Raw genomic sequence first — 25,655 nt, 5'->3', positions numbered from 1 at the left:
TATGCTTTTAGATAGTCTTAAAGATCTTTAAAATATTCAAAGGCGATACTTTTATGTTATTTAACAATGTTGCTAATTGTTGCTCCATCAGCTGTCAGCTTGATTTGAGTCTTCTCTATCTCTTATCATATATGTTAACGCTGATAAACTATAGAAGTTACTGAATATTTTGGAGTTTTATCTGTCTCAATCATTGAGTTGCATGTTTAAATCAGTTTCATTGATTATGTGTTGTAATCTTAGCTAATATCATTCTAATAGTGTTACTTTATTTGCATTCAATTATTAAACTTGAGAAGTATGTTCTGGTTGTTTATTTCCTTACGTTCGTTGTTTTTTCCATATATAATAATTCTTTTCAATTTTTTTCAACTTCTTTTTCCTTCTAAAGGAAAACATTGGCTGATCACTGAGTGGTTATTCTTTGCAGATACGACAACTTTTTGTATCAGATGCCGAACCTAGTTATTTCCTGCCATATTGTTTCAATTGGCTTCTTCCAGCTCTAGTTCTTCATGAGGACAACTCTAACCTGAATTGGGTTGCTAAGGTAGGAGCAAATTCATTGTTCTATAACTTTTCTGGTTTCAGTAAATAAAGAACTTTAAGGTTTCGAATAACATCAAAATTTTGTTAAATACTAGTTAGAAATCTTTGGGTAATGTCAATAATTTATCTTCCCTTTAGCAAGAAATTAAGGTTTATAGGTTGTCTTTAGTTGGGTCAGTCTGGTTTTTGCTTTGTTTCATAGATATACTGGTCTCTTAATGCCATCTCTTCTCTTTTCTACTTATGCACTATCTTGTGTTTTACTGACATGTTTAGTTAATTGCAGATTGCTGGCCAACCTTTGCCTGATATGGTTAAAGATCATTTTGTGCCAATTTTTTCAGTTTGTATGACACTGCATTGCAGTAAGAGCTCTGGGTGTGAGAAGGGAGCAGTGGTGCTTCGGAATTCTATTTTGCATTTGGCTGAGATTTCTGAGAATGAAAGAGATAAACTCATCAAGAAAAATATGGTATGTTCCTTGCAGGTTTGTGATAAATCTAATAGTTTGAGTGTGATTAAAAAATTAGGTGCACCATCTTTAAGTTGGTTTTTGCTTATGACTACAAACACTCTGCAGGATCCTTTGAGGAAAATTTTGTTATTTCATATACTGTTTTACTGTATATATGGAGACATCAGTAATGTTTCCTCAAGCTTTTTCCTGAAAACTAGTGTTTAATGATTACCAAGTTAGAACCATTTGATAACAGGTGGAGAGGGCCAACTTGAATATAAGGCCACAACAAATTGAGAACTTAATTGATGTTGGATAAAGCCACTTAATGCTGATCTGCATGTATAGAATGTGACAACTAAAAAACAAACAGGTTTACCATGTGGACTGTGAATATGGAACTAACAAGAAAAAAAAAAAACATAACAAATGGGCAACAAACAACGTAGGCTCTAATCTTGCCAAACACCCTAAGTAAAACAAATTGATAATATGTGGAGACTTCCAACTTGAATAGAAGGCCATGACAAACTGCAAAGATAAGTGATGTGGGATAATGCCAGATAACTCAACTGAACCTTAGAAAGTAATCTTCTGCATACGGATAATGATGTGCTAATGGTTTAGGTGCATTTTACGTTTTTCTAGAAGAGTTTTGTATGTAGCACATACATTTTGAGGACTTGCAAGTGCATTTTGCAATGAGGATATAAGTTGCATGCGATTGGGCAGGCTTTTCACTGAATGTTGGCTTCTGATTCAAACACTGAGGGACATTGCTCCTTTTATTATGCATACATAGTATTTGATTCATGGATTCATATACACTGAGTTCTATTTACATAAAGCTGTATTCATTATAAGGCATTTTTTATTTATGGACAAATAGATTTCATACTTGTATTTGATCAGGACCACAATGACTCTAATTTTGGCCTGCTTCTTTTATGCATTTGTAGGTGTCTATCGTCAGCCATATACTTTCTCTTGCATCTTGTGCATCAGATCCTATAATTCCCTTTTTCTCCAGGGATAATGTTGTCTGCGCAATCCAAACAGTTGTTGATGGATTTTTGGAAATGTGTGTTACCATCTGCTTTTTATGTCTCTGCATATGTAAACTTTTGTTTATTGTATGAAAAACATTTTCTTGTTTGACTCATGTAGGGAGGATGGCCATGCAAGTGTTAGTGTTATTGATAAGATTAACATTTTTCGCCCTGACAGAGTTTTCATGGTGATGATGCACTCTCTTATTTAAGGATTCTTTTGAACTCCCTTTCAATGAATAGTCTTCTTTGATTTCTGTCATGTTCTCACATTTATTGTAATTTTGCAGTTTATCATAGAAATGCATTACAAGATTTCTGCAGCAATTCATCACAGGCACAGATGCCATCGGTTAGCTGCAGTAGAGGTGCTTGTAAACATTCTTGGACATAGAGCTGCTCTGTCAAGTACTTCCAAGTGAGTTGCAATTAGAACTTCACGAGTTAGTCGAAATTATGCATGTGCATGTTTGAGACATTTGCATGAGCTTCTAAGTTAGTGTCTGTTTGGGTACTTGCTCTATGCTTTTGTCAAAGTTTGCATGTACTTATGTGGAGCTGTTATACATTTTCAGTCTTTTAATTCATTTGCTCAGTGTTGAATCAGAATAATTTTGAAGTTTTATTTTATTTATAATTATAACACTTTATTGTTGTGTTAAGTTGTGTTATTGTGGTGCTTAAGACTAAGTTATTAAAACAACAAATGAAGATCACATTAGGACTAGGAAGGAAGTGGGGGCTAGTTTATGTGGGATTTCCCTTTTGTTGTGGTAAAGTATTGCATATCACCAAAGTAAATATTGGATGTTTGGTTATATCTGGATTAAGGATGTGCCTAAATGTTATGTTTTCTTTTCTTTTATGAACATGTACTTTTTTCTCTGGATTTTATAGTGGAATACCATATTAGAGCTCTTAGGTTGAGTTGATTGCCATTTTAGGATGTTCGGACTGATATCCTTGCTAGATTATTGCCTTGTTTTCTTTCTTTTGTTTGTTTGTCTAAGGAGTCCGACCCCTCTGAGCTACATTGCAATATAGTTGTCCACTTGCTCAAAGGCAATTTCACCTTTAATGCAATCTTCTCTGGCCTGGGACATTAGTAAAAAGAAATTGATGCTGAATTTAGAGGATTTTTATTTTTTTAGTTTAATCTCTTCTTTGGATTCTTTTAGTCTCTAATTATTGGGTTGTGTGAAAGGGTTATTTTCTCTCAGACATCTTTGGCTGAGTTTAGTTTTTGATGTTTTGGTGCTCGGGTTTTCAGAATCACCTTTGAGGTTTTGAAAGAAATTTCAGTCTGTGATATGTAATAGTTTCAGCTTATGCAGTTATCATTTAAACTTCTGAGCTTTAATGAATTGAATTCTCATTGAATGGTTTTTGAGTTAATGCAGTTATCTTTTCAATTTGATTGGGCAATTTATTGGTTGTCATGCTTTACAAGATCAATGCTGTCGGATAATTTCTGCCTTACTCAAATCTTTTAAAAGTAACCCATCTAAGGAAATTGTTGGTGTGCTTGGTGAACAACTCCAGGTGTTGTATTTTCTGAACCCTTAAAAGCTGACAATATATTAACTTGATCACTCATCTCTGTTCTCAACTTGTTTTCTTATGCAGTTTTTGGTGTCTAAGTTGGTGGCATGCTACATTCCTCTTGAAGCTGATGGGCAACCTTCTGCATCTGGATCATCTCAAGTTTTATCTTTGCTCCTTGAGCTAACAGTGGATTCTGATCCATTGCTTTATGATTATATAAGAGTATGTTTCTTTGGCTTCATATCTATGGAGTTGAGTCTCCTGTAATTATTCCTTTATTGGACTTTGGTGCTTAGAAGTTTTCTGGACGCATATGTGATATTGTTTTGTATGAGATCAATGCTAAGTGAAGAAGCAGGCAGTTTTCTGTTTCTCTTTTGAACTTTTGGAAGTTTTATCCTTTAACTCATGTGAATCACTCTTTTTCAGGAACTGGAACCCTTTCCTGAAATAGATATCTTTGAAGGAATAAGAAATTTCCATCAGGATTTGTGCCGAGTGTATTCTCCAAGAGACCACTTATTAAAGGCAAGACTGAATTTAAGTTAAATGGTTTGTAACATTATATGTGTAACTGGATTGTTTTCTCACCATAGTTTGCCTTTTCTTTTTCTCTCTTTTATTCTGCTTGTTTTCAGTTTGTGAAGAGATCTTGCTACCTTCCGCCAAGATTACTTTCATGGAGGTGATTGTCCTTTGAAAACAGACGTTTCCTTGCTTTTGGTTCTTCAAATTGAAACTTGTATTAAATATCTATAGCTTTCGTAGTCAAGTTAGCATGGAATGCAAAAAAGAAAGCCTACTACTACTAACTCTCCCACTAGAATTTGGGAAGTTAGAATTTATAATTGGTTGTTTTTAAAATGCTTAAAGTTGATGTATTCAAGATTTAGAATGGAATTTTGTGATCTTATGTTGCTCTTAAGATGCTTCATCTTACTTGGCATTTGCAGTCTACAATCACTGCACAAGAAGCTACTCGCAGGGGAAACATTTCAAGAGGGAAAGACTACTGAAGAATTTGTGGATGCCACTTATTGGCATGGTGACCAGGAAATTGTCCATGCAGTTTGGACACTTGTACGCATGTGTGCCGCAGATGATGCAAATAGGATTAGAGGATTGGTGTCTGATTTTATATCCAGGGTATCTATGTTAGATTTGCTTGCACCTCATTGTCGATACTTTATATGATAGTTTACAATATTTTTCCCTGCGTAATTGTGGTTGTAGGTTGGCATTGGAGATCCACACTCTGTTGTTTTTCGTCTCCCTGGGGACTCTAACCACATGCATGTTTGTGGGCCCATTAGTCATAATGGTGCCTCTGAAATAAATTTTTCCATGGATACTGGCATATCTGAAGAGCTTCTAATTGCACTTTTGAAAGTTTTGAAGAAATATCTAATGGATGATTCTGTTAAAATAGTTGCTATAACGTCACAAACTCTTCGGGTGAGTCCATAAAGATCTGTTTGCCTCTGCCTTTGGCAAAGGTTATCAATTTTATAATTCTATTCAGTGGCTTGCTTTTGTTTCTTTAGCCAGCAGAAGTTCTTTTTACTAGGTAAGTATTAATGACAAAATAAATGTTACAAGCTCAGTATATTACCTGCAAACAAAATTTAAATCTTAATGAGAAAAAAGAGTTAAGTCTTTGTTGCTTGATAATTAATGCCTATGCACTTTCTTATAACTTATGATTAAAAATGAAATTTGAGTGGATAAGACCAGGGAAAGGCGCGTGACCTTGTTAAGATAGTGGAATCTTTGGTGAGAGTGAGTTCATAAAAATAATGGTCTTGGACCTAATTCTCTTAAAGTAGTTGTATCTTTTATTTTACTTCATTTTGTGGGAAAAAGTAAAATCACTCTGATTTATTCTCTTTCCTCCAATATCCTCTTTTCTTCTTTGGTTAATCATTTTCTCATGTTCTTTAAGATGTTATTTTTAAGTTTCTATGATAGTAAAAAGAGAATCTTATTGATTTTTTATCTGTACCCCTCCCTTCCCCAATAGGGAATACTGTCAACTGAAAGGGGTCAAAAAGCTATGTTGTCCTTCGATTCTTATGAAAGATCTCTTATTGAGGTATGTATTCTATTCTTTCATATAGTATACTTGTTATGCTTTCGATTCTTAATGTTACAAGTTCCATAAAACATTATGACTGAGGCCCGAGGGGATAGGTGGAACATGTATTCACTTTATTTTAATTTATTTTAACATGGTTATTTGGAATTTTAATGTAGCTATATCCTTCAACAGGGATAACTGACTTCTATGAGATTACCATCTATATCCATTTTATTTTCTTGTTTAGGTTGAATATGATGTGTCGTAGATGCTTGTTAGTTTAATATAAGTTGAAGTTTCTGTCACATACGAAGGTTGTCTCGTGTGCCTGAGTCAGAGAAAACGATGCTGCATCTGAATAGAATTTGATTTTGCCTTCTTGAGCGGTGATTAAATTCACACTTATTGATGATTGTCTAGGAGAAAAAGCTTTAGCTTAGGTTTTGATGCTCACAGTGCTCGCTATATCTCATATCTATTGTACCTAACTGGCTGCCACTAATAATCTCCTGCTTTTTGGAATTTCAATATGTCCTTTTCATTATCCTGGTAAGTTTATTTTATTTGATGAAAATTTTATGAAAATCTTTCTCTCTCATAGGTTTAAGTAAAGATCTTAATCTCTTGTAGGTTCACTCCAAAGGCATTAACCTTGAGCTGGTGGAAAAGTTTTTGATGGATCTCGAAAAGAAGTTTAGAGGTAGTGGTAGTGCATTGCTGAATGAATGAAAATTATTTCTCTCTGTTTAAAAAAGTTTAAGTGGCCTTTACATGTTGAACGGAACTTAGTGTTGTAGGTTTTTCTTTTTCTTTCTATTTTTAAATATTTTTGGCTACATTTGATATTTTCTCAGACATGAAGAAATCAATTATTCTAAGTCAGTGTAAACTTTTTTTGGGACACTTAGTGATCAGTGATGGCTTTTCCAATAATGCTATATGGCTTTCTCTTTTCAATAAGCATGGCGATTTACATGACAAAACAATTAAGGGAGTATGCTTGAGGACATGTAGATCCCAAATCGTGCAACTAATTGGTTCTTGGTTAAAAATAGGATGGATCCATTTATTGTGCCTTGTAGCAGCCTAACATTTATGGTGCCTTCTGTTTTGGTTAACTCAAATCCTGATCTTCAATTTTTGTGGAACATTTTGATTTTACGGTAAATAACATAAGTTTACTGTTGGTTTTTCTGTATCTATGTTCTTTAGCGATTGAATGTGTGATGACTTTTTCTAAGTTATGCCAGCTGAAGACATTTCTCTGGAGAAGTCTACCACCTGGGTGACACATGGTAAAACTTTTGAGACGTGGATATGTCCTCTTGTATACTTATTGATTGGCTACTGCAATGATGTGATCATAAGGTAATATTTCATGCATCTTCAGAAATGTTTTATGGTATGTTTCAGAATCTGCATTTGAGATGTGGGGCTTGGATTATCAAATTCAAATATTTTGGTCCAGGAATGGTTTTAAAAATTTGGGCTTGAGTTTGGGTTAAACCCGCTAGGAATTTTAAAAGGTCCACATCTAGGGTTTCAAATTACTTTTTGAGGTATGTATTTGTCAAATCCAGCCCAATTAAAGTTCTTTCTTCTCTAATAGAAGATTGTTTAAAATCGTAAATTCCAGTAATATGTTTATCCAAACAAAGGATTTCAAATTCTTGAATTTTAAATCAAAACTTTCAAATCTTCAAATTTAAATCCAAATTTAGGTTCTTAAATGCAACCTCAGTAATTTGTAATTCTGATTTTATTTTCTGGATAGTGTGCTTAAATTCCCAATTGCTTAACTTGTTTGCTTAATGTGCTATGTTCAGATTATGTCAGGATGTTGCACTGCTGAAAACTGAAGTTGCAGAGCTTCTGTTGCCCAGTGTTGTTGTCAATTTAGCTTCCAAAAAGGATATTGATGTGGACATTCAGAAGTTGATATCTTGTCAGGTTGCCCATTAGGATGTTTTTGTCAAAGTTTCAATGGAAGTTTTTCTTGAACATCTTACTAGTTTACCTTTCTGCTTGGCTCTTAACTTTTTAATGCATGTTATATCTTTTGCTGTATTTCAGGTATTTGCTTTACTAATTCAGTCTGTTATCGTATGGGAGGCAATAGCTCAAAGAGTGTTGTCTGGAGAAAAAGAATCTGTTTACTTCTTTTGTGTTTTTGGAGGAGCATATAGAGTTTGAAGTAGGCATGCTGTATTTCATTCTACTAAAACTGAAAAAAAAACTTAGAACATCAATGCTACCCATGATAGGTGATCTGTAGTCTTAATACTCAAGATCAAGCATTTTGATGCTGTTATTTCTACTAGTGGATGAGGTATTACAAAAGCAAATTAAAGGTGTTGAATAAACTCATTTTGAGTAACAATGAGTGGCATCATTTAAGAACAAGATAAAAGCCTTTTTGTGATCACCAGAGGAGCAGTCCAAATTCATTGGATTTTCATGAGAACAAGGAAGTGTGGGTTATAGAGAATGAATGACAATTAGATAAAGCGGCATTGGATACTACAGGATCATGTACAGGGATGGATATGACTTGAAAGCATGTGATATAGCTTTTGGCTGCGCAATGGACTGACCATCATTCACCACTGATATGAAATAAACAAAATGACTATTTTCCTGCTTTCGTTTTGTTTCCTTCTATGCCATCTTTCTTTTATAAATTTCCTTTGATACTGTCTGACTCTTCTTTCTTTTACTTGTAGATTTAACCAATATTCTTGTTGGAATGCCTTCTGAGTTCACTTTAGCTTAGTTCTAAATTGTGTATAATGCTAGTATTATTATGTCTCTATGATCTTTGTTGCCTAATCTTCCATGTGTGATACTTAGTTGAAAACACCAAGCTTAACTTTTAGCTTTGTGTAATGTGCAGGTTCAGGAGCATATATTTGTGGCGTCTAATAAGTTGATAAAATCGATTCAAGTTTGGTTAAATGCCCTTAATGAACTTCGGTTGTGTTACGTTCTAGAGAGATCTTCTTCAGGGCCATTACGGAGGGAAAGTTCTAAGGTGCATGTATCGGATTTCCTCTTTGATTGTTTATATGTGATGTTTGCTATGCTTTTTACATGCTGACAATTAGATAAGATTGATGAATAACTTAATTTACATTTCTTTGTCTTATTTATAATGATTTCTAAGATGCTTCATGCAAGGTAGTGTATCAGCATCATATTTATCATATTGTTATAGTTGCTATCTTACTTTACTTATCTACATTTGGTGAGGGTGGAGCAGAATAGTTTCTTAAGCATGTTGGGAAATCTTTGATTGAAAAACATTGGTGCAAAGCTTTTAGTGTTTTGCTGTAAAGAGTCAAAAACATGTTTAAGTATTTGAAAAGATACTATTCTAAGAATTTGTAATGTTCCTTGCTTAGTACTGGTCCTCTGAGAGGGTGAACTTTTGCATATAGCTTCCTCAAAGAGTCAAATCTGAATATCCAGTCATGGAAGCAAGCAAAGTTTTTTAATCCATACACATGGGCATATCCAATAGCTTATCTGTACTTAATTGTAACTGACCTATCAATGTATGACATTTTATTGCTAGTCAATATCCATGGCTTGGAACTATTAAATATTTGTCAATTTATCAGATGTTTGTATCGTTACTATTTGTATTCATAATCTAATGATTGTTTTGTGATGATTTTGCAGCATGCTAAAGCCTGTAGTTATAGCTCAAGATCCCATTCCTCCACTTTGAAAACTAGAGATTCAGCAGCTAGATTGAGCGCAATCGCCATGTCAACATCTTCATGGGACAAGGTTTGTTTTTCATTGTTTAAACGTGCATAAACATATAAAGAATACAGTTGGTGCCTTGCACTTGAGTTGATCCAAATATAATATGGAGAATTACCTGATTAGTGAACCATTTTGTTTTCCAGTCTATTAGGTTCTCCTCTTTATAGAAAGAGCTGTGTCTCGTAACCTTGGGCATCTTGAAAGGGAACTACTGACCTTCTGATTGGCTTAATAAAATACAAGTTTGATCTAAGGACTTGTGCATAATGTTAAACATCGCTTTATCTTGTTCATTCTTGCATGCTTCATGCTGAGTTCTGATTGTGGATGTTATGAGGTGTGATACCCCATCCCACATCGAATGTGAAAGTGATACTTAAGGCCTATATAAGGGTCTAAGTCAATCACTACTAACTTGAGTTTAAGCATTTGAGGGCCACATGGTTTAGGCTTGAAAAGTTGTTGGGCCAGTGGTGCTTGGATTTGGGTTGTTACAATTGGTATCAGAGCATGTGCCCTTCTAGTGTGGGCTTACACATTGCACTAGTGAGATCTCAATCTTGTGGAGTTGGTCTCGATTGTGATTGTGATTGTGATTGTGATGTGTAACCTTGATGAGGGTATCAAGGATTTGAGTGAGTGAGATTGTGATATCTTATCCCATATTAGATGTGAATGTGATTGTTAAGACCTATATAAGGATCTTAGTCTATCACTATTAGTAACTTGAGCTTAAGCTTTTAAGGGCCACATGATTTAGATCTGAACCCGAAAAGTTGTTGGGCTAGTGGTGCTTGGATTTGGGTTGTTACATGAGGAGTGCTAATGGAAAGTTATCCTAAGAGAAATGTGCTATTCTTTTGGTTTATTATTGAAAGGAAGGGTTCGCTAGAAGTTTCCTTAGTTTTTTTTTCCTAGTGCTAGAGGTGACACGGTACAATGTTGGATCAAGAATTTGTCCGCCTTGTTAGGATTTCACCTAACTAGTTGGGGAAGGAGAATTGTGGCACTTAATTGGAAAACAAAATATTTGAACTTATGGGTGGTAATGATTAATAGGGTCTTCTAGGAGCTAATTTGAATTAAGGCTATTAAAATTGAGAAGCAAGGACATACATGTGGAGATTTTTTTCCTTATTGTCTAGCTCTATCTTTCACCATTTCCCCTATCAGTGCTGTTCAATAGGTTCCATTAGTCCTAATTGATGACATGAGATGGGCATCACCTACTATTCTTAGTCAGTTAATGTTTGAATATCTTTATATCCATGCGTAAGGGATATTGACTTGCTGAAAGGTTCAAAAGGGAATTGACAACGAGAAAATAAAAGTTGCTTAAGGTACTTCAAATGCACATTTTTGTGATTTAGGGGCAGTTGTTACTCTAACTAGAGTTGATTGTTGAATATTGTTGCTCACGTGACCGTAAATTGTTGGTACCTCTGACTGGGGGTGTGAGTGGCTTATTTTAGTCATGCTTTGCTGCTCCCTTGATTTTTCATTTTGAGCTGATGTATTATTTTGCCAGGTGTATTGGCTTTCTATCAATTATCTCATTGTTGCTAGGTCTGCTATTGTGAGTATCAGAATCTCCACGCGCCACTTCCTTTCTTTTGTGCATCTTTTTTTATGCTGCTTGGGAATTATGTTCTTTTCTCTGATAGAATGTCCATGTTTTATAGATTTGTGGCTCATACTTTACGTCCATGATGTATGTGGAGTATTGGTGTGAAGAACACTTCCACAGCCTCACCCTTGGGAGCCCTGATTTTTCAAATCATGAGATGGTAACTTTCAGAGAAATTTTGTGTGCTATATTGTTCAACTTTAAATTGGGATACTAACACAGCGTATATGGCACGCTGTGAAGTTTAGTTCAGTTTTTGGCAGTCACTCATAGAACTGTGCAAGGAACAATGGGAACTCATTTAGTCAATTTTCCATTTGGTTTGTGTTTCTCTCATGTGGTTGCTGTGCGACAATACCTCATCTAACCATTCTCCTTTTATTGTCTGCCCCTGCAGTTACCGCAGCACATTGAAATTCTTATGTCGGCAATTACTCAAATCAACGAACCTGACAGCTTATACGGGGTTATCCAGTCACATACAGTTAGTCTACGTTGTCCATACAGAGCTGCAATTAGTTCTTGTGATATGTTTGTAGCTTTCTGTTCAATATTTATGGCATAATGTATACCCTTTTCGATGATTTTTGCATCTGATTTTTTCTATGCTTTCACTATCTTTTGCTAACTGGATTAGTCAAACTGCATAGCATATGCCTAGATATATGACATGTCTTCATGGTATGTGTGCTATTCGCCAACAATTATCCTGGAAATTGTTACTTAGTAAGGTTTTCTGCAATATTATGAGTGAAAGAGAATCAAAATTGTCTACCAGACCAACTAACCTTTAGCCAACTAAGCAAAAAAATTTTCTTCTTGGACTTTGTTTCTGACATGGGGAAAAAAATTGAATTGTAGTGTTTGTCAACTCAATTTTAGGAAATTCTTCCTGTTGTATGCATACAAATAACAAAGGTGTAAATGATGTTGAGTTAATAATTTTATTGTTTGCATGTACATTGAAAAAAAATGTTTGTCTAACAGTTGTCTCAATTCTCCTTTTTTTTTTTTTGGGGTTTTTGTTGTAATAGCTGACCTCCCAAATAATTACCTTCGAGCATGAAGGAAATTGGAACAAGGCCCTTGAATATTATGACTTACAAGTGCGATCTGAAGCCACAGCTTATGTGGTGGGGGGCAACTCCACAACTTTGTCATTGGCAGAGACCCAATCATTATCTCATTCTTCCCTTTCCACATTAGAAGATGAGACAAAGAGGAAACCTTATAAAGGGCTGATTAGATCTTTGCAGCAAATTGGTTGTAGGCATGTGCTGGATCTGTATTGCCAGGGATTAACTTCTGGGAAGGGTCAGTTTCAGCAGGATTTAGAGTTCAAGGAATTGCAGGTTTATATTCTTATTTTGTTTGTCTGCCATTGTTATGGATGGTTGGTTAACTATGTGTTTTTCTATCTGTCTGGATTTAATCTTTTCTCACTCTTTCCCACTCTTTATCTGAGCAAATATTTGCAGTATGAGGCTGCTTGGCGTACAGGAAACTGGGATTTCTCTTTACTTTATACAGTAGCTAGTTCTCATTCTTCAGGTCAACATACTAAAACTCATCATTTCAACGAAAATTTGCATAGGTAACTTCTTTTGGACATGTTTTGTATTGAATTTTTCAATTCGGATTTGTAAATTCTATTCTTACATTGTTTTTCGCCATCACAACGACAAAGATCTGGATGCTTAGATAGCAGAGACACATTTTCTGCACTCAATTTTTGTTTCTTTGTTTTCTCAAGCATCTAGGTCAATTTTTCCTGGAGATCTAAATGAACAACTCTTGATTGATCAAAAACTTTTTCATATTAATATCTGGATATGTCATGAGTCCAATGATTTAAAAGTCCATAAAGGAATTATTATTGTCACAAAATAATATTATAGACACGAGATATGCTGTTTCTGCTGGGTTTTTTATGAATGAAGTGAAAGAAGTTAATATACTTTTTCCAAGACTATTCCTTAGCTTTAGTGACGGTAATAAAAATCAAGTTTTAAGCATGAGCTACTGAGGATATTGGCAGTAGGTTTACAAGAATATGATGGATTGAGTGATCAATTTTGACTAAAAGTAGAACAGAAAAGAGAAAAACTAAAAGTAGGCTAAAATGGAAAAGAGAATGGAGTGAATGGGTAAATTATTTTTTTGATTGGCTTTGACATTGGCTAGTAGCTTAAAGTTGTTTAAAAAGTATCATATTAACATTGAAATTATTAGTGCTTTTCGTGCTTTTATTTTCCCTTCTGGTTAATGCGGAAGAAGAAAGCAAAAATGGAATTAAACTTGTTGATGAGCTATTGGATAAATTCATAGGTAAATAGACATGTTACTAGTAATAGATATTTAATGCACTGCTAGCTGATTTTTCCACTTGCTGGAATGCCAGTTGTCTGAGAGCTTTACAGGAGGGAGATTCTGATGAATTTTACAGAAAGTTGAAGGATTCGAAAGAGGTGATCCTAGTTTCATATATGTCCCAATTTGCGGGCTGCTTGGCATTGCATGACCTATTGACACATTCTCATTTGATTGTTTACATTTTAAGGAGCTTGTCTGGTCTGTTTCTCATGCAAGTGAGGAGAGCACTGAGTTTATCTACTCAACAATAATAAAGTTTCAGGTACGTGAATATCATTGCACTGCTGATATGGAGAATTTGACATCTGATAGTTTCTACTTATGACTGAAAATGTTTCATATATTGAAATAGATTTGAGCTTTGTACCCACATTACTATACCAAGATAGTATCTTCAGTCCAAGAGATGTACATTATTTTGGATCCACTGGCCAGGCTATGATCGCCCACCTGTCCTCAAACTCTTCCCCACCTAAGAGAAGAAATCTCTGACAAAGGTCAAATTTGGTAGCTTGTGAAAAGCCAAAACACCGCTATGTTAGTTTGAGTTGCTTTCTGAACGATACCTGAGAACTTTACTAGCAGAATATTTTTTATGTTTCTGTTCTTTTTTTTCGGCCAATTCAATATTCAGACTAATGAAGGAATTAAATGGTAAATCATCGGCAGAGCTCTTTGTAAAGGTTGACATGCTATGAAAACTGATATCCTTACTGCTAGGCATGTGGGGTCCCCACTTGTTGACTTAAACGAGGGAAAAAATAAGTCTTGCAGTTCATCCTAATATTTGGTCCCTAATGTCATGACCAATTCTTTCATGCAGATCCTGTATCATCTTGGCATAGCATGGGATATACGTTGGCCAACATCTTCATATGAAGGAATAAAACTCCAGAAACATAAGCAGAAAATGTTTTCAGTTCCTGTAATCCCTACAATGGGTCAGGTATTTATTCTGCTACTTTGTATACCATAGCTTTGGCAATCAATTTATGAGTAGGGATAATGGTCAAGTTCACCAGTCTACTAAATTAGGGGACTCTGAATTTACCATTCTACATTTTTGGTACAGTGTTACCACTCAACCTCAATTTTTGCTGCAATTTTACTATATCTTGATGGAAAAAGAATATAACATTAAGAATCATAATATTCTGTTCGCTTTTGCTAATTTGGACAAAAATAAATTATGTTTTATTATTTATATTTATATTAGTTATAAAAACCATTTTAAAATAAAAAATTCTAAAAATCAAAGGGTTGGATAAATTTAAAAACTAATGGAAATGTGTCTTGATTATTTAGAAATAAAAAATTTTCTTTTTCTCTTTTTGCTCTTCTCTTTCCCTTCTCTGGCTTTTCCACTGACTAACTTTCCTGACGGCCCTGGACATCTAGCCAGCGTTGATGGGTAAGATCTTAGTGGCTTTTATAACAGTAAACTGCTATGCCTTACAGAATTTTTAATGAATGTAACCTCAAATCTTAGAACAAGGAATTCATGCCTTACATTATAAATTTAATCAAATTACATTCATTTTATTGTTTGAGACCGAGCTGGGAACAATTAAATCAAAAACATGCTCCAAGTAAGATGTTGATTCCTTCCACCCAAAACCACCCCATTACACGACTGCAAACTTATGGCCCATATCCTATCACAAGGAAGAAATTTGACATTATATTTATGCTTGCATGTCACAGCCTATTGCTGAAGGAGTTCATTGGTGGTCTCAGGTCGTAAACCTGATTTGTTTGGGGAGGGTGGAAAGGAGATCTACCAGTTGTAACTGTAAATTGATTATACTATCTGACTTTAGCAAATTCGAAAAATAATGACAGGAGAAGAGAAAAAAAAAAAAAGACAGAAAAAATAGTGAGGAAATTTTTTTTATATTTTTCCTAAAAACTTGTTTTTTGTACAAATATAATTTTAATTTTTCTGGTATAAATTATATTTTAATGTTAAAACTATGAAAAATTAATTATACCAAAAAAATATGAAAAATAAAAAATTGTTATAGATTTTTGTACAAATATAAAAAATAGTATTGACATATTTTAAATTATAAAAATATATATTTTAAATTTATAATATGTACAAATGTAGAAAATTGTTGAAGTTTTAAATTTTAATACCAATTTTTAGTATTTATCATATTATTGAAACATGAATTAATTAACTTTTTTCACATTAGGAAGAGTTAACGGAATATTGGATTTTTAATAAAATATTCCTTTTCCATCTATATGATGGTGAAATTACACCAAAAATTATGGTAGAGTGGTAACATTGCATCAAAAAATGTAGAGTGCTAAATTTGGAGCCCCCAATTTAGTAGTGGTAAATTGACTGTTATGTACTTGCGATTGTTTGTTTCCAAATCCAACATTTTATGATGAAAAATGATTTGGTCTAAAAGTTTTTGTTATTTACTGTATAGTCTTGGTTTTATATGTCAATATCATGGGGGCACTGCTTTTCTTCTATAATTGAGGGCTGGAAGGAGAGAAGAAAATAGAAGATTGTTACAAGAATTTTGTTTATATCTTTGGGCTTCAAACTGGAGGCTTGTGGGTGTTTGCTTGTAGTATAATTTCATGGATTGTGTGCTTGAGGCATCATTTACCAATGAGATGTTTGAGTTTTATAGTCATAACCCAAATGACTTGGTTTGATCTAAAGTGTCTTATATACCTCAGTGTGTGGAAGGCTTGTCCTGCAAGGGGGAAAGTTTAAAAACTTGTTGTTAACTTAAATTTTAATAACAATATTCTTTTGCAGTTCATCATTTAATGCCATTGAAAGATGTTGGATGACTCCCGTCTTGCTAGAAAAAGATTGTAGACTTGCTACTTATTCTATGAACAGATCACTCCTACTTGCTATAATTGAAAATTTCATTCAATATTTTGTAGAAAAGTGTCATCTTCTTTTTTGTCATGTATTCTGATTGTCTTTGGAATTTATATATGTATATATTGCTTTTTTGGCAGTGGCAATTCAAGGGAAAATTTTCTTTTCATCATTGTCTTAAACAACTTTGTTATTTTCAATGTAGTTGTCGTGGCTGAATAAGGACTGGAGTTCCATGTTGAAAAAATCACAGTTACATATGAATTTGTTAGAGCCATTTATTGCATTTAGACGAGTTCTACTTCAAATCCTGAATTGTGACAACTGTACAATGGAACATCTTTTGCAGTCTGCATCCACACTTCGTAAGGTATGATAATCATTTGTAGTACTAGGCAACCATGCTGTATTCTGTTTGTCTGATTGGTTCTCTGTGGCACAGGGCTCTAGGTTTTCTCAAGCTGCTGCAGCTTTGCATGAATTTAAGTTTCTTTGTGGGGGAACTGGAGAACATGGTTTAACTCCATATTGGCTTGGAAGGGTAACTTTTTTTTTTTTTGTATTTTTCCTATATTGCTTTGCAGTAGAATTTACAAGCTATAGTACCTCATGTGTTTCTGCGGTACCATATTGATTGAAAGAAAATTTCTTCATATTATTGTCAAGCATAAAAATTAAAATTGATTGCTTTAAAAATCGAGATATTAAAAAATAAAGATAAATTAGAAATATTGTAATTTTTATTAATTTATGTTTGAGAATATATGATTAGTTTTTTACTTAGTTGGTGAAAATAAATTTTAAAATTTGGTTTTCAAATTAATATTATAGTCTTTAATATTTTTATTTGTATTATTATTTTCAATATTAACTCTAAGATAAAAACAAAATAAATAACATTTTAAATTCAATCCTTTTATGGTAACGGAATAATTGTTATGCTCTTTAAGGTGATGATTTGATTAAAATTTGTATATATTTACTCATCACGGTTTAAAATTTTTACTTTCGGTGTTTCGAAAGGTAGACATATATTTTCTCAAAAATGACTTTTCAAACGTTTATTTAAAGGTAGACTGGATGATATGAAACACGGTCTCTGGTATCTACAAGGGTTTCATTTAGCCTTTATGTTTACCAAATGTTGATACTTAATTTTGTATTGAATCAGAATCAAGCTATGAGAGCATTTTTTTTATGGAAAGGGCTATGAGAGCATTTTAACAGGTCATATCTTTTGGTTGTCAATAAAAATGACTTTTGGTTTTTCAAAATTGTTTCAGTTGCTTTATTCAGCAGTCAAAATAATTTTCTGCTCTGATTTCTCTAACAAACTTGGGATATATGGTAAATCCATATTAGGTTTGCCTCTTCATGATGCTAATTTGTCATCCCTTGACTTTTTTTGTCATATAACAGCTATGGGCTGCAAAAACTTGCCTTTTCTCATATTGTCCTTTTTTACCCCTTGTACCTTCATTCTATCTATTTCAAAGTTACTTGCTTATTTTGTCAACCTCCTGCCTCTATCCCACAAAGTAGAGTAGAAAGAAAAGGGGAAAATGATAAAAAGAAAGAAATAAACCTTTGCGTTTCCTTCTGGAGTAAATCATTCAATACTACCTTTCGTTTTCTCTTCACTTGGTGATTGAATCAGTTTTCTGGAGTGTTCCTTGCAATAAATGGTATCTATGGTTTATCTCATACGAGAGCATGCCTCCATTTTGTGTAATCATAGTTGATGTTTAAGTAAAAGCTGGAACCAGCTTTAGCGCAATATTTGTTTGATTATAGCTCGAAGAAGCAAAGCTGTTGCGTGCCCAAGGTCAGCATGAGATGGCCATCAGCCTTGGAAATTATGTCTTAGAAGCTTATCAGCTGAATGAGGAAGCTTCAGATGTATATCGATTGGTCGGAAAGTGGCTGGCAGAAACTAGATCTAGCAAGTATGATCATCTAATTGGGCCAGTCGTTCTTTTTTCCATTTCATCTATTATAAATGCTGATTATCATTCTTTGTTTAATGTTTTCTGTGTAAATATAGCTCAAGAACTATTTTCGAGAAGTATTTGAAACCTGCGGTGTCACTTGCTGAGAGTCACAAGACTGCCGACAAGAAGTCCGCAGAAAGACAAAGCCAGACTCATTTCCACCTTGCACATTATGCTGATGCACTGTTCAGAAGTTATGAGGAAAGACTTAACTCCAATGAATGGCAAGCAGCAATGCGTCTAAGAAAACATAAGGTAGCAAATGAACACACGCATATATACAAATATAACTTCTCTCTAAATTTTATGTAAATATTGACTCTGCAGACAATGGAGCTAGAAGCCCTTATTAGGCGGCTAAAAGGTTCAACGAAGGTAAGCTGCAACAGTCTTTGCATTCAAGTCAATTTATGCAATGCTATGTAATTGGTTCTTATGGTGTTTAAACATTAAATGTTTTCTTGTTTATCCTGGTTGATGGTTATATTAGGGGGATCAAATTGACTACTCAGAGAAAATAAAAGAGTTGCAAAAGCAACTTGCAATGGACAAGGAAGAAGCACAAAAATTGCAGGTACTGATTTACTCTTTTCAGTTTCATAAAGCATGATCATCTAAGCAAGGATTTCTGCATGTGCTCTGCAGAAGATGGCATGTGATGAGCTAACAGATATTCTTAGTCAGAAGTTATCTGATGTAGCTTGCTTAAAGACTCTTAGGAGACTAATGGATAAAATATTTGGCTTTGCTAACCTAATATTAAATTTTGGAATATCTAGGGATTCATTCTTTGATATAGGTTTTTTATTTGTTACTGCATAGCTGTAGTTTGTCTTTTGACTGACAGAATGCTTTGTAATCCATATATATAATAAAATTAACTCAATTGTTCTTTTTTCTTCTTTTGATCTCCCAGGATGACCGGGACATTTTTCTCAGCCTGGCTTTGGAGGGATATAAACGTTGCTTGGTCATAGGTGACAAATACGACGTAAGAGTGGTATGCACTTCTAGCCAAGTATTTGTGTGTAAGATAACACAGAAATGTACTAATTTTTTCCATTAGAAGATATAGAAATAAATATAATTATTGCTAATACCAATTGCTTTGGTGTCACTTATTCGAGAAAAATGTACACTTATTCTATTTTCCACTTTTATTTTTCAACTTTACTGGAGGAGAAATTATAGCAAATAAATTGCTCTTTCAGAAACTAATTTTTGGGCTTTCAGGTGTTTCGACTTGTATCGCTATGGTTCAGTCCTTCATCTAGACCAGATGTCATTAATAACATGCTTAAAACGATTGGTGAGGTAGGGAATTCAGATGGGCAATATCAGTGTAGTTGATGTGTAACCTATTATAATCTCAATGCAATTTTATTTTCTTTTCACTATTATTCAGGTTCAGACTTATAAATTTGTACCATTGGTGTACCAAATTGCTTCAAGAATGGGAAGCATAAAGGATGGAATTGGGCCTAATAATATTCAGGTTTTACATTTCTTGAAGTGTTTAATTTTCTTGGAAGTTGGATTTCAATACTAACCTAAATTAGCCATCTGCAGTTTGCCTTGGTTTCTCTTGTGAAGAAAATGGCCATTGATCATCCGTACCATACAATCTTCCTGGTAAGTTTAACAATTTGACTGGCTTCTTGGAAAAAATGAAGTTACATCGCTGAATACATCATTTGAGTAACTTATAAAAGAGCTTCTAAAAGAATTTGTAGCTGCTGAGTGAAGCCGAAACAGAAGACTTAGATAATCTGTGTCCTAGCACCAGAGAAACTTTTCTCTAACTGTTTAGTATCTATGCGGTTTTGTAACTAAATATAGTTCACAGAACATTGTTTTTTGTTTAATATATTCTACTTTTCTTTCCATTTTGATATTAGCTTCTAGCACTTGCAAATGGTGATCGTATCAAGGACAAACAAGGTAGGAGGAACTCATTTGTTGTGGATAGAGATAAAAAGCTTGCAGCAGAAAATCTCTTAGGAGAGTTATCAGCATATCATGGGCCTGTTATTATACAGGTGACGGATTTTTTTTTTTTTTCATTTTTGGTTCTTTCCAGTGGTTGTTCTTGTGTTAGTTTACTTGGCATTTTTTTTCATTATTTGTCAGATGAAACAAATGGTGGAGATCTACATCAAGCTTGCAGAACTTGACACAAGGAGAGAGGTTGGTTGCATACTTTAAATATACAGTGTTTGTGTCATTTCTATTCTTTTAGAGCAAGCTCCAGTTCAATTTCACCCAATAGTTAATTAAAATTCTCTCAATAGGACTCCGGTAAAAAGGCATCACTGCCTAGAGATATTCGCAGTGTACGACAGCTGGAACTTGTAAGTGCTTCATTTCTATCTCATAACTTTTGAATTGTTCGATTTTATTCAGAAAGGTTGCTCTAGGATCTATTCAAAATATTTGATAGATTAATTTCTGGATGTTAATTTTACCAGTTACACTCTCTGTGCTAAAAATATTGCTATATTTATCTGCTTCAGGTTATAGGTTTTTTTAATCACAAAGCCAAATCAAACTATGTCAAGACAGTAATTAATGATCTGTTATCCTTATACGAGCTCAAATGTTTAAATATGTATGTTTTAATGTGCTAGAATCATGCCCCACGTTTCCTAACTTCACCATGCAAGTCTACACATACAGCATTCAATTTGGCAATGACAGGACACATGTTTAAATATTTTAAATTTGCTCTAGTTTCTAGATGTAGGTTGGATAACCATCTTGCTTTAGGCGCTTCTGTTGGCTGAGTTACCTACTTCACAAACTGGTTAGCCGCTAGTAGTTTTAAACTATATATTGAAATTAATATCAGTACCAAATGTATTAAAAAAAAAAAAAGAGATCAGTAATAAATGTCCTGACCACTCCCTATCTAAGTGACTTATGGGCTTACTAGAAGTATATTATGGATTTGGTAGTAAATGGCAGTGAGACATAATTATCAGGTGACTTCTTAGAAACATGTTTGCAATTGGAAAGAATCAAGATCATATTTGTTACAGTTTGCAACACTTCATTCAAAAGTGGAATATGTATTTGAAAGCACATTTTTCCCAAGGACTAATCAGAAAATATTTTAATTGCACTTCTTGGTCTTCGTTGACTCACACCTGACTCATGTTGTTGTTATTAGAACAGTAAGTGTCAACCCAAAAACAGTCTTGAATTCTACTTGTTGCCACAGTTTCTTCTGACTGATTTTTATTCTTCTGGAATCTGTGTTGATGGAATGATATATTTCTGTAGCAGTTACCTTGTTTTTGCTTCTTGATATGATTAGCAGTTATTTAGTGCAGCTTTGACTCCTTGAATGCTGCCAAAGATGCTGAACCTTGATTTTTTAATTTTGATAGGTACCTGTAGTGACAGCCAGCTTTCCAGTTGATCATAGTTGTCAATATCCTGAAGGCTCTTTCCCACATTTCAGAGGATTTGCTGATTCGGTTATGTGCGTTTAGCCATATAAGCTGTGTTTGGGATTAACCACACTATTTATGTTTTTTCAGTATGATAGCAATACTTGAAGCTAACACTGATTGGTAATGATGAAATAAGCAGGGTAATGAATGGCATAAATGTTCCAAAAATGGTTGAATGCCTGGGTTCTGATGGTCGCAGATATAAGCAACTAGCAAAATCTGGAAACGATGACCTGCGACAAGATGCTGTAAGAGTTTTCTCTATGCTTCTGTTTTAGTGCCTTCTTGGTGACAGTAAATTTCTAGATAGTGCTCACACTTGAATTTATCTACTTTGGAAAGTATAATAACCTATGAGCATGCTTCAAATGAGCATATCCCGACATCTATCTACTTTGTGTATAAAAATGATTTTACTAATGTCTTTTTTCAGGTTTATATTTGTGATCCACATTGCTATGTTCTTGCCAGAAAATAGGTCAATTTATTGGGGGAATAGCTCTGCCAGTTTCAGATTAGAATTGATGGTTATTGCTCTGATAAATATCATATAAAAGTTTTGTTAAACTACTCATAAGTCATATATGGAGAACAAGCTATGATATCTTCCCTGGTTTTTCCCTTTTAAAATTGTTAGAAAAGCATACTTTTCTTGAGTAGTGGAAGCCCATGTTGTGCATCACGTAAGTTAAATGTAAACCTCGTAAATACTTTTTCCAGGTTATGGAACAATTTTTTGGACTAGTCAATACTTTCCTACAGAATCACCGCGATACATGGAAAAGGAGATTAGTCATACGTACTTACAAGGTACTATCTCATTTCTTTTATAACAAAGATGAAACATCTCAATGTGGAAGTGAAGAATTGGCATCATTTCCATAATTTTGAAAGCTTGGTTTAAATGCTGATTAGCTCATAAATTTCCTTTTTCCCTTCTGCGTGGTTTTCAAACTTAAGAATTGTTTTCTATTGATTTTGTCATACAAATTTCATAGTGGATGCAGGATTCCTTGTGTAAGTTGTGCAATTTCACCATTGTGAAATTTCTGTCAACTGATTGCACAAGAGTTCATAGAATGAGTTAGATTATATACTTGAAAAAATGAAAAGGGAGAGAGACCAGGGGGTGGGGGGGGTGTTGTTGATGATTCTTCTTGAAGAACTTGAACTATAATAAGATTTTGTTTTATTTTTGGCTTTATGGTGATTTCATCGAATAAGTGTTGTGAGAAGGTGAAAATTAACAGTGCTGGCTGGTTCTGTATTTAAGTGTAAATGTTTTTGTGGTTTAATTAAAGCTAGTTCTTCTTTCAAAGTTATAAATGCCTTTTTATTGATGAATTAGGTTGTTCCTTTCACTCCAAGTGCTGGTGTTATTGAATGGGTTGATGGCACTCTTCCTCTCGGAGAGTATCTTACAGGAAGGTTAGTCAACTTGCAACAGTTCGAGCCCTATTGCATTACCAGTTGATTGAAAGAGATTCCACTGAACTCTAATGACTTAAAATTCTCAATTTTCAGCAACAGAAATGGAGGTGCACATGGCTGCTATGGAATTGGAGACTGGTCATTTTTAAAATGCCGAGCACACATGTCAAATGCAAGTTGCCTTTCCTTTCTGTTACTTAATCACAAACAATAGTTTAATTTCTGTGAGCGCATGTGCCTAACACTTCTTCCTCTTCTCTTCCTTTTTTGGCATGTATAATAGTTATATTTCTGTAAGGTGTAATTTTCTAATTACCTGGAGAAAACTTGTCTAACCCTTCTCCATTGAGATTGGTGGATGAAAAAGAAAAGCTACCTAATATATTACTTTTATTTGTTGATAGGAAAAAGATAAGCGCAAAGCCTTCCAGGAAGTTTGTGATAATTTCAGGTTACACTATTTGGGTTACAGTACAACTAATGTTTAATTTTTATGTTTTTCAACTCCTAATGCACTTGAGGCCTTATGCAGACCTGTCATGCATTACTTTTTTCTAGAAAGATTTCCGCAACCAGCCAACTGGTTTGAGAAGAGACTAGCTTACACACGAAGTGTGGCAGCTAGTTCAATGGTAGGCACACTCTACTCTGCTTTGCATTAATGTCAATGCCCTATTCATGTTAAAATTAAGAATTGTTTCCTCCTAGCATCCCATCCAACCATTCATTTTTATCTTCCAGAACTTTTATTCAATTAGTCCAATTTTATATTTTAACAGGTGGAAGTACAAGATGAACTAAAAGCCTGATTTCCATATCTCTCACCAAAGTCTGGCCGTTATTTGTGTTTCCAACAACCAAATTTGTTGTGTTATATCATAGCATAAATATTGAATGCTGATGTCCCTAATAAGCCACTTTTAAGAAGTCATCCAGTATTTTATTTTTTGGTAATACGATCAGGGGTGTCCCCAGGCTTTGCCTGGGCCTAATCCTCTCCTGGGGAGATCTTAAAGGTGCGCTCCCCCACATTGGCCTGATGCATTCAGGATTTTACTCACGGAGTGCTCCCTACGAGGTTCTAATGCTGGTTGACAGGGAGAGGGAGCTCCTCTCCTTACCAACTGGACTAACTCATGTGGGTAAGAGTCATCCAATATAACAGCCTAGGAATGTATTTCTATCTATGCAACTGTGAGTCAGAGGTAAAAATTGAAAAATTCATCCATTTGTAGGATTCTTGGTCTGTATCATTTCCATCAAAATGATGTTTAATGACTTCTTTCCTTTATTTCATATTTTATGTTCTAAAAGGTAAAACTTCTGTTCTCTTTGATATTAATAGTAATTCAAGTTAAATTCTGATTTCATTACCTCTCTGAAAAACAATGTAGCGCAAATGAAGTTGTCAAGACATTGCTGAAGGCCTGAGTCTGTCACCATATTTGATAGTACTGAAAACATCTTTGTTGTTTCAGGTGGGTTATATTGTTGGCCTTGGAGATAGACACACTATGAATATTTTAATTGATCAAGCCACAGCACAAGTTGTTCACATTGATCTTGGTGTTGCTTTTGAACAAGGCTTGATGCTCAAGACTCCAGAACGGGTACACTTTTTCAGTATTTAGCAGTTTTTTTTGTCTCCCATTGCTTATTCAGTTATTGTTTAATATTATTTCTCACCATCATTTCTTTAACCAATTGTGACAGGTTCCATTCAGGCTGACAAGAGACATCATTGATGGCATGGGTGTAGCTGGAGTGGAAGGTATTTTCAGAAGATGTTGTGAAGAAACTCTCTCAGTAATGCGGACAAATAAAGAAGCCCTACTGACCATTATTGAGGTATGTTACTTGGGCAAGTAAAATTTCCCTTTTTTATTTTTCTTTGCTGAATATGAGAATTCTTTGCAGGTTTTCATCCATGATCCTCTTTATAAGTGGGCTTTATCACCCCTAAAGGCTTTGCAGCGTCAAAAGGTATTTCCTAAAATATGTTCACTTTCCCACTTATGCAATTTGACTACAGCATTTCTTTGATTAAGAGAAATGAATAGTGAGATAATGAAGGACATCGACAACTCAAAATCCAACTGGAAAAGAATGCTTTCACATAATTGTCTCAGTGATGGCCCAGAAAATTGAAACAGTTTTTAGCTTTATGATTTGTATATTTGAATACAGGAAGTGCAAAAGGTATTGCCATCTATGATAAACAAATAATAGAATCCCACACCTGAACATATATAGAATGGCTGGTTGGCAATAGTTCTACATACAACTCTGCCACGCACCTCTCTCCTTCTCTACCACTTTTTGAGGTGATGCCTATAGGGCTCACTATGTAATTATCCAAGTTAAGGTCCTTTTATGTTATGGCTAGTGAGCTGGTGGCTGATTCATAGAATATGCCAGCATTGCTTCAGTCTTTCCTTCTTCTGCGTAAGTAAAAGCCAAATTTTTGGGATTA

The 25,655-nt window shown here is 34.4% G+C and overlaps 1 protein-coding gene across 5 annotated transcripts in view; it reads left to right on the top strand.

Annotated features, from left to right (window-relative positions):
• The window catches only part of ATM (Serine/Threonine-kinase ATM-like protein), a 45,475-nt gene that overhangs the window by 18,554 nt on the left and 1,266 nt on the right, over window positions 1–25,655 (top strand). For 3 of the 5 annotated variants that reach the window (XM_088804684.1, XM_018117925.2, XM_088804685.1), the window contains 48 exons: window positions 431–550; window positions 836–1,021; window positions 1,966–2,087; window positions 2,174–2,243; window positions 2,346–2,473; window positions 3,456–3,597; window positions 3,682–3,822; window positions 4,030–4,128; window positions 4,239–4,285; window positions 4,554–4,746; window positions 4,834–5,055; window positions 5,621–5,692; window positions 6,308–6,377; window positions 6,919–7,045; window positions 7,504–7,627; window positions 8,571–8,708; window positions 9,359–9,469; window positions 10,977–11,024; window positions 11,131–11,235; window positions 11,473–11,559; window positions 12,110–12,427; window positions 12,554–12,669; window positions 13,477–13,543; window positions 13,636–13,710; window positions 14,272–14,394; window positions 16,511–16,675; window positions 16,748–16,846; window positions 18,100–18,251; window positions 18,350–18,551; window positions 18,624–18,671; window positions 18,787–18,870; window positions 19,213–19,296; window positions 19,530–19,610; window positions 19,702–19,791; window positions 19,866–19,928; window positions 20,195–20,335; window positions 20,427–20,483; window positions 20,588–20,647; window positions 21,686–21,780; window positions 21,891–21,999; window positions 22,472–22,561; window positions 23,100–23,179; window positions 23,276–23,354; window positions 23,587–23,633; window positions 23,715–23,814; window positions 24,661–24,792; window positions 24,896–25,030; window positions 25,100–25,165. In XM_088804684.1, coding sequence (XP_088660810.1) covers window positions 431–550; window positions 836–1,021; window positions 1,966–2,087; window positions 2,174–2,243; window positions 2,346–2,473; window positions 3,456–3,597; window positions 3,682–3,822; window positions 4,030–4,128; window positions 4,239–4,285; window positions 4,554–4,746; window positions 4,834–5,055; window positions 5,621–5,692; window positions 6,308–6,377; window positions 6,919–7,045; window positions 7,504–7,627; window positions 8,571–8,708; window positions 9,359–9,469; window positions 10,977–11,024; window positions 11,131–11,235; window positions 11,473–11,559; window positions 12,110–12,427; window positions 12,554–12,669; window positions 13,477–13,543; window positions 13,636–13,710; window positions 14,272–14,394; window positions 16,511–16,675; window positions 16,748–16,846; window positions 18,100–18,251; window positions 18,350–18,551; window positions 18,624–18,671; window positions 18,787–18,870; window positions 19,213–19,296; window positions 19,530–19,610; window positions 19,702–19,791; window positions 19,866–19,928; window positions 20,195–20,335; window positions 20,427–20,483; window positions 20,588–20,647; window positions 21,686–21,780; window positions 21,891–21,999; window positions 22,472–22,561; window positions 23,100–23,179; window positions 23,276–23,354; window positions 23,587–23,633; window positions 23,715–23,814; window positions 24,661–24,792; window positions 24,896–25,030; window positions 25,100–25,165 — 5,310 coding nt within the window. The remainder of the gene's footprint in view (window positions 1–430; window positions 551–835; window positions 1,022–1,965; window positions 2,088–2,173; window positions 2,244–2,345; window positions 2,474–3,455; window positions 3,598–3,681; window positions 3,823–4,029; window positions 4,129–4,238; window positions 4,286–4,553; window positions 4,747–4,833; window positions 5,056–5,620; window positions 5,693–6,307; window positions 6,378–6,918; window positions 7,046–7,503; window positions 7,628–8,570; window positions 8,709–9,358; window positions 9,470–10,976; window positions 11,025–11,130; window positions 11,236–11,472; window positions 11,560–12,109; window positions 12,428–12,553; window positions 12,670–13,476; window positions 13,544–13,635; window positions 13,711–14,271; window positions 14,395–16,510; window positions 16,676–16,747; window positions 16,847–18,099; window positions 18,252–18,349; window positions 18,552–18,623; window positions 18,672–18,786; window positions 18,871–19,212; window positions 19,297–19,529; window positions 19,611–19,701; window positions 19,792–19,865; window positions 19,929–20,194; window positions 20,336–20,426; window positions 20,484–20,587; window positions 20,648–21,685; window positions 21,781–21,890; window positions 22,000–22,471; window positions 22,562–23,099; window positions 23,180–23,275; window positions 23,355–23,586; window positions 23,634–23,714; window positions 23,815–24,660; window positions 24,793–24,895; window positions 25,031–25,099; window positions 25,166–25,655) is intronic. The other 2 variants (XM_018117926.2, XM_088804683.1) reach the window with 2 other exon arrangements.

Source organism: Theobroma cacao, chromosome 3 (genome assembly GCF_053813885.1).
Source record: "Theobroma cacao isolate CCN51 chromosome 3, ASM5381388v1, whole genome shotgun sequence".
Classification (NCBI taxonomy): domain Eukaryota; kingdom Viridiplantae; phylum Streptophyta; class Magnoliopsida; order Malvales; family Malvaceae; genus Theobroma; species Theobroma cacao.
The sequence above is the reverse complement of the archived record's forward strand: the minus strand, read 5'-3'. Positions and strand labels throughout refer to the sequence as shown.